This window comes from Mus caroli, chromosome 7, assembly GCF_900094665.2.
Source record: "Mus caroli chromosome 7, CAROLI_EIJ_v1.1, whole genome shotgun sequence".
NCBI lineage: Eukaryota > Metazoa > Chordata > Mammalia > Rodentia > Muridae > Mus > Mus caroli.
In genome coordinates, this window is record NC_034576.1 from 129,898,114 (window position 1) to 129,906,494 (window position 8,381).

Genomic DNA, 8,381 nt, shown 5'->3' on the forward strand with positions numbered 1-8,381 from the left:
TTGTGAGCCACCATGTGGTTGCTGGGATTTGAACTCTGGACCTTTGGAAGAGCAGTCGGGTGCTCTTACCCACTGAGCCATCTCACCAGCCCCACTGTAAGGTTTTAAAGGCCACTCGGGGCTACACAGCAAAACTGTCTCGAAACAAAACAGAAAAAAAAAAAAAGAAAAGAAAAAAGAAAAAGAAAAAAACCACAACAAAAACTCGATAAAGAACGAATGATAAATAAAATGTGTTGGGCTTGGTGGTATACACCTGTCCCAGCAGGCTGACACTGGTGGACCAAAACTTCCAAGTCTGCCAGGTAGTGGCATATACCTTTTATCCAGGCAGGCAAATGAATCTCTGAGCTTGAGGCTGGCCTCGTCTACAGAGTGAGTTCCAGGACAGTTAGAGCTACACAGAGAAACCCTGTCTTGAAAAACTTAAAAAAAAAAAAAAAGGTTCCAGATCTTCCTGGCCTTGAGAGGGAGTTTGAGGCCAGTCTAGTCGCTGTTTCAAAATAAAATAAAATAAAATAAAGAGCTGGAGCTGGAGCTCATGCTATAGTGTTTACCCAGCATGCCTGTGGCTCCTGGTTCAATTCTCACTACTACACAACTTGAAAATAAGTAATAGTGAGTTCACAGATCTAGGCGTGGACATCTCTGGATCTCCTCTCTCACTCTGCTGGCTGACTTTAATTTTTGTGCCAATTATGTATGTTCTATTCTAGTGCTTTGGTTTTTAGCATGTCAAACACACCACCTGTTTTTTTTAAAAAACAAAAGTATCCAGTCTAGAGATGTAGCTCATTAGCAGAGCAAACACTTACTACATTTGAGACCCTAACTTCAACACCCAGCACCAAAAACTAAACCAAATGAAAAGAGAAAGATGGGTGTCCCGTATCAACTTTGGATTTCCAGATTGGGTTAAAAAACTGGATCCTTCCTATAAGTCAAAATGGTGCACATCAGAGTTCTCGTGGATGTTTTCAAAGCCATCCATACACAGGCAAACATCAGGCTGGTGACAAGCCATGTGCCCACGTCAACTTCTGTTTCCTAGTTGCGACGATGACGTTGGCCATACCAATAAACTCGAGAACACTGGAAGATCGACATGAACGTTACAGGTGGGTTACACAGTGCGGGCAGTAGCCAGCTCTAGGGCTGACACGAACCTCAGACATCTGAGGAGTGGCAAACCCCAAGCTTGGTTTCACTACACTGACCACCAGCTGACATGAAATACAGAGATGGGAGCAAACACACAGGGGAGGAAAACCCTGGCTGTTTTCCCAACAAATGTAAGAACCAGATAGGTGTGCTGGCATGTGCTTGGGAGACTACAGCGGAAGTTCCAGTTTGAGGTCAGCTTGGGCTACACTGTGATTTAATGCAAAAGCCACGAATTTAAGGATTGAACTCGGCAAGTCAACTTCTCCCTCCTAATTCTGTATGCAGAACCCAGAGCCGCACAGATGGAAGTTAAGTGTCCCACCGCCAAGATAAACCTCAGCTGTTAACTTCTGCGTGCGTCTTCTGATGTTGGCCCAGCCGGCCTTGAACTCAGAGACCCTCTGCCTCCTGGGTGGTGCAGCCTACCAACATCTTTTAGGAACAAGTCTGTCCATTGAGGCACACAGCATATGCCCACTGCTGAGGCCGTATATATGATTTCTTCATATAGTTTTAACTTTTCTTTTCATCCATTCTTTTTTCTTCTTCTTTTTGGAGACAAGGTTTCTATGTGTAGCCCTGGCTATCTGGAACTCATTCTGTAGATCAGGCTGGCCTCAAACTCCAACTGCCTTTGCCTCTGGAGTACGGGATTAAAGGCACAAACCATCAAACCCAGTAAAGACTTTTCTAGTAAGGTTCATTGTGGGGGGGGGGTATGGGGGACTTTTGGGATAGCATTGGAAATGTAATTGAGGAAAATACGTAATAAAAAATATTAAAAATTATATATAAAAAAAGACTTTTCTAGTAAGGTTCATTGTATTTCATGGGTTTTAATGTGAAATCTGTTTCCCTCCAAATATGCTTCCTAATTTGTTACTGTGATAAACAGGAAAGACAAGTTTCCTTTTGTTTTTTAAAGTAGTTGGAGAGACAAGTATAGGTGCTGGGAACCAAACCTTTTTCATTGTGAGCCTTAGCCTTAAACAGTGAAGCCATCTTTCCAGCCCCCGAGAAAAAGTAATTGTTTAGCCCCTGCTTCCTAATTGTGAAAGGATGGTAATCAGCAAAGGTTTCATGATCCTGAGTACAGGCTAAACAAAGCCACATAGGTTTGTTCATTGCAGGACTAATACTTTTTTTTTTTAAAGATTTATTTATTTATTATATGTAAGTATACTGCAGCTATCTTCAGACACCCTGGAAGCTGGCATCAGATCTCTTTACAGATGGTTGTGAGCCACCATGTGGTTGCTGGGATTTGAACTCAGGACCTTCGGAAGAGCAGTCAGTGCTCTTAGCCACTGAGCCATCTCTCCAGCCCCAGGACTAATACTTTTAATACACCTTTTAGTCACCAATTATTCTCAGAGGTACCAACTTGGCATGAAAATTCTTTCACAAGACAGCCCAACATATACTTTGGCAATCAATGTATTTCAAGACCTTTTAGGGCCAGGTGTGGTGCTAAGCCCTTGTCATCCTAGTAGCGGGAGGCTGAGACAGGAGGATTGGTTGAGTTCAAGGTGAGCCTGGGCTACTACATAGTGAGTTCTGGATCAGGCTAAGCTGTGAGAGCCTGTCTGTCACCAAGGCCCTTCCAATGTATGCTAGTCCCAGATTTCCATTGAAGGTAAACTGAACCACAATACAGAAGACAGCTTGGGATCAAAGCCAATGCTTTAATGAGTCTCCCTCAGAAGTGCTAACGGCCTCCACTGCCCACAGCTCTTAGTGGACAAGAGTTGAGCTAGCTGCCCAGAGGCAGGGCTTTGGAGACTAGGGATGGGCTTCTGGAGTGTAGTGGAGATCTATAGACTTCAAGCTGACCCTTCTTCTGGCATTCCTAGCAAAGCCACAAGGGGTTCCAGGGGTATGGGGGTCCCGATGGGCACAGGGTGGGTGCGTTCATGTTTGCGCAGATCACTGGCACTCAGGAAAGCTTTGGGACACTGGGGACAGGAGTAGGGGCGCACAGAGCTGTGGGTGCGGCTATGCTTACGGAGCCCAGCCCTGTCTGAGAAGCTCTTACCACACTGAGTGCAGGGAAAGGGCCGGAGCTCTGGGTGTGAGCGCTCGTGCCTGCGTAGCAGTGTCAGTGTGGAGAAAGTTTCTTTGCACTCGCGACACACAAACTGTGGGGGCTTCTCATCAATCTCCTCACCCCCCACCTCCCCTGCATCTCCCAGGGTACTAGGCGCTTCCCCAACGCCAGCATCCTGGCACTCCACATGTTCCACAGTCATACCCACCACTTGCCACTGTGTGGCCACTACACCACCAGACTCAGGTGGTAATCCTAACAGCCCCGCTGGAGCATCCCCTATCCCTGCACCCGCCACGGGGGCGGCTGAGCCCTCACCTACGACACCTACAGGCAGTGCCAGTCCCAGCACCAACTCCTGCTGGGGGGCAGCTCCTGTAGTCTCGTTACTTCTGTGGGTACGCTCATGCTTCCTGAGGCTGGATAACACCACAAAGGATTTCCCACAGGCATTACAGTGGAAAGGACGCTCGCCGGAGTGCATGCGGCTGTGCTTCGTGAGGCTAGCTCGCTCAGCAAATGCTCGCCCACACTCCTCGCAGCGGAATGGCCTCTGTCCTGAGTGCACCAATGCATGCCGCTTGAGGTCCCAGGAAGCCACAAAAGTCTTGTCACACTGCAGGCACTTGAAGGGTCGGTCGCCGGTGTGTACTCGCCGATGCATGGCCAGGTCGGCGGGCTGCCGGAAGTCCTTGCCACATTTCTCGCAGCGGTAAGGCTTTACGCCCTCGTGTGCCCGCTGGTGACGGCGGAAGCTCGAAGGATCAGAGAACATGCGGCCACACCGTGGGCACAGGAAGGGCTTCTCGCCTGAATGTGTGCGCTCATGGCTTTGGTAAGAGCTGAGCTGTGTGAAGCCCTTCCCACAAGCGGGGCAGCGATAGGGTTTCTGGGCTGCATGGATACGCTGGTGACATGTGAGGGAAGAGGATCGAGAGAAGCTTTTACCACACTCTGAGCAGAGGAAGGGGCGCTCACCCGTGTGGGACCTGTGGAATAATGGAGGACCTGGTTAGATTGCAACACTCACTGGGAGAGCCCTACAATCGCCTGTCTGGGAGCTAATTCCCTAAGAGCCACAGAGCTGTACCATGAGTAAGAAATCCATAGAACTTCTCTCCTATGAGCTACCCACATGCCCCTCCCCCAAGACCCTGCAGGTCTTGGACTGACTCCAAATATTGCCTGGAACAGAGGCCAACAAAGCCTTACCCGCTCTCAGGCCATCTCTAGTCACTTAGCTCTGCCACCCAGCCTGATCCCTGTCCAACCAGGCGCTCCCATCTTTAGACAAGTGTCCAGCCGCAGCTCTTCCCACTGGCATAGTCTACTGAGATGCTAATTCCCACTTCTGTCTCCCAGATGTCTCTAGGGATCACACCTTTCGTGGTTGCGTAAGTCCTTGAGCTCAGCATAGGCCTTCCCGCAGCGCTCGCAGCTGTAGGGTCGCAGGCCGGCATGGGTGCGCCGATGCTTGCGGAACACTGAAGGATCAGCAAAGCTCTTGCCGCAGTCAGAACAGGCATAGGGCCGCTCACCTGTGTGCCCACGCTGGTGGATCTTTAGTTTAGAGAGTGTACCATAAGCCTTGGGGCAGTGTGTGCATCGGAAGGGCAGCTCACCGGCATGTGAGGCCAGGTGCACACGCAGGCACACTGGCTGCATGAAGCGGCGGCCACACTCTGGGCATGGGAAGGGTTTCTCACCAGTGTGACTGCGCCCATGGCTGCGGAGCTCAGGAGCTGTCTTGTAGGCCTTGGGGCACAGTGGGCAGGCATAGGGCCGGGGCTTGGCTACTGAAGCAGATACCTTGTCTCCACTGGCTTCCTCGGCCTTGGGCTCTGTATCCACTTTTGGCTGGGCCTCGCTCACCTCCTCTGTGCAGTCTGTGGGTGTGTGTGTAGCAGCATGGCGGGCTGCCCTGGGTGCATTTGGAAATGTCTTTGTACAAAGCAGGCACTTATAACGGCGGCCAGAGCGCTTGTAGCAGGGGCCTGGGGACCTGGCCTCTGTAGCCTCCACTTCCATGGCCTTGGTGAGTAGGCCTTCTCTGCAAAAGAAGCAAAATTAGAGCCAAACCATCCCTCTGTATTTTTCTAGGCTCCCCTCTTCACCAAAGCCCTCTTAATATCTCAGAGGTGACCCTACCTTGAAGGAAAATATCACTTTCATTTTCCATGTATGAATGTTTACTGGCCCATGCCTATGCTTGGTGCCTAAGGCTGTGAGCTACCATGTGGGTGCTGGGACTCAAACCTGAATGGTCTGCAAGGACAGTAAGCACTCTAACCACTGAGCCATCTCTGCAGTCCCAAAGGTAACTGGATCACACCCATACTTCCCCCTGATGCTCCTCAGCCCAAGCCACAGGACCTCTACGTCCTTCCTACTAATGAAGCCCACCTTTGGTACTGCATTCAAGTCTCCCCTGTGATCTGCTCATTACGGGTAGAAAGCAGTGAGGGCCAGCATCACAAAGGACCAGCTCTGTCTGCCCTTAACCTGTTTTCTAAGCCCTTGGCGTTCCTATAATGCCTAGGTTCCACTAGTTCCTCAATGTTCCTTTTCCAGTTCTACCCACGGCCTAAGATCTCCAAATGCTTGGGAAAAACAGACTTGCTCCAGAGAAAGGAGGAGCCAATGTTTAGGCGGGGTGGATGGCTGTGTTTGGAGTAATGGGTCTCCACTGTATGTTGGCCCAGTTCTGGAGGAGCAACTGCTCAGAGAATTCTGACCACTCATAGCTATAAGGCACACCACCCCAGATAGGAATTTTGGTCCATCCTCTGCACTGGAGTCCCTTTTAGTCCCGGCTCTAAAACTCTGGTAGGAGCTCACTCACTCTCAAGGCAGCCTGACCTACTGCTGACAGTCCGAGCCTCTTCCTCAGTTACAACTGATGTGTCTGAGTTAGCGAGGCCTCCTGGGATACTAGCTCTTGCTTAGTCCCTACTTTCTGGCCAAGAGCCCAGACAACATCCACACAGCTGCTCTTAGGATCATAGTTGGGAAAAAATAGGATTAACAGCTGCATCAGTCTTAACACCGGCTCATCCTCCCAGAGGGATGAAGGGAAGAGGATTAGGGTAGATCCTCTTAAGAGAAGCTTAGATGTGGTGCTGGGGCAAGGGAGAGTGGGCAAGGAGAGCCAGGTGTGCCCAGAGGGTGGCAGGCCAGGTTGTGTTCAGAATTGTCCGTCACTGACTAGGATCTGTTTACAGACCAGTGTCCTCATCTGTACACCACAGGAGCTGGGGTGGAGAAGGAGGATGGAGTCCATCCAAGGGGATGAGAGTAGGGTGGCGGTGGGGTTGGGGCCTATTCCAGAAAAGATAATTATAGAAGCAGTTTACCTGGCTGACCAATGGAGCCCCTGAAAGGCTCTGTAGAGTCAGCACCATACCAGGAAGCACTGGGAAGTGGGGGTGGGGTGGGAGAGTAAGATTTGAACCCAGGGCCTGATACAGGCCAGATAAGTGTTCTACCACTGAGTCATATCTCTAGCTTCCTAAATTTCCCCCAAAAGAAACAAAGCAAAACAACAAAACAAATTAAAATAAAAGCCAGGCTGGGAGTGTAGGCCAGCAACAAAGTTCTTCAATGGCACGCATGAGGCTCTGCTTGCTTCATCCCTAGGACAGCTCACATCCACTAAGTACTTGCCAAGTTGCACAGCATCCTAACCTCTTTACATCCCTCTGTCAGTATACAGAGTTCTGTGCAACCCAGTATATTCTGAAGGCAAACCATCAGCTTCAACTCTAAGCCCCTACCACTCCCAGCTGATGTGGCTTCTTGTTCAATTTACTGTGTATCTTAGAACCTCAGCTTTCTCCTCTGCAAAGCTGAGGTAACACCAGTACTAACACATGGGACCCTGTGAGGACTGCTTCCCTCAACTATGGCGTCTTATCAGAAGTCATCAGCTGGGTGTGGCACCTGGCATGAGTCTCACCTGAAATTGGAAGCCCTGACCTCATGTTATAGATGAGAGTGAGTTCTGAGAGTAAAGAGACTTGTCAAGCATACAGCTAGAAACTTAACATGGCTGAGCCTTAACTCTGGGGTTTAAAGTTTTTGAGCTCTTGCTCAGAAGTCTGGGACCAGACTGGAGAGATGGCTCTACAGTTAAGAGCACTGACCGCTCTTTGAGAGGTCCTGATTTCAATTCCCAGCAACCACATGGTGGCTCACAACCCTCTGTAATGGGATCTGATGCCATCTTCTGGAGTGTCTAAAGGCAGCTACAGTGTACTCCTAAGAAGCAAGCCCTCAACCCCAATTCTTCTGAGTCTTAGGCAGGATGCTCTTTAGTTCGAAGCCAGCCTGGACTACAGAGCAAGGTCCTAATGTAATAAAAATAACAAGTGGTTGGAGAGATGGCTCTGTAGTTAAGAGACTTGCTGCTCTTCCAGAGGGCCTGAGTATAGTTCCCAGCACCCACACTGAGTGGCTCACAACTACCTGCAACTTCAGTTCACAGGGATCTGGCTTCTGGCTCCTTGGGCATTTGTAGATGAGTCCAAACACAAAGATTAAAAAAACAAAACAAAACAAAAAAACCCAACCCTTTTGTAAAAAGCAAACAAAAAGAACCATCATCTAATGAAGGTGACATGGACACTGCAATCTGTATTTTTACTTTTGTTGTTGTTGTATTTTTATTTTATTATTATCATTGTCATTATTATTATTATTATTGGGGTGGGTGGGGGGATTGAGACAGAGTTTCTCTGTGTAGCCCTGGCTGTCCAGGAACTCACTCTATAGACCAGGCTGGCCTCGAACACAGAAATCCTCTGGCCTCTGCCCATCGTATTTTTATTCTTTTAAAAGAAAAAAAAGGTCAGAGGTCGGAGAGATGTCTCAGTGGTTAAGAGCACAGAGTGCTCTTCTGAAGGTCCTGAGTTCAAATCCCAGCAACCACATGTGAGTTCAAAACTCACAACCATCTGTAATGAGATCTGACCCCTCTTCTGGGGTGTCTGAAGACAGCTGCAGTGTGCTCACATGTAATAAATAAATAAATCTTAAAAAAAAGTCACACCGGGCGGTGGTGGCGCACGCCTTTAATCCCAGCACTGGGGAGGCAGAGGCAGGCGGATTTCTGAGTTCGAGGCCAGCCTGGTCTACAAAGTGAGTTCCAGGACAGCCAGGGCTACACAGAGAA

General features: G+C 49.3%; 1 protein-coding gene across 2 annotated transcripts in view; it reads right to left on the bottom strand.

The window, feature by feature from the left end:
• Positions 1–2,829: 2,829 nt before the first annotated feature.
• Znf668 (zinc finger protein 668) overlaps positions 2,830–8,381 on the bottom strand; it is a 10,917-nt gene continuing 5,365 nt past the window's right edge. For both annotated transcript variants that reach the window (XM_021167536.2, XM_029479140.1), the window contains exons 2-3: positions 4,593–5,261; positions 2,830–4,200 (exon numbers count right to left, since the gene is read on the bottom strand). In XM_021167536.2, coding sequence (XP_021023195.1) covers positions 2,988–4,200; positions 4,593–5,239 — 1,860 coding nt within the window. In that variant the 5' untranslated portion in view covers positions 5,240–5,261 and the 3' untranslated portion in view covers positions 2,830–2,987. The remainder of the gene's footprint in view (positions 4,201–4,592; positions 5,262–8,381) is intronic.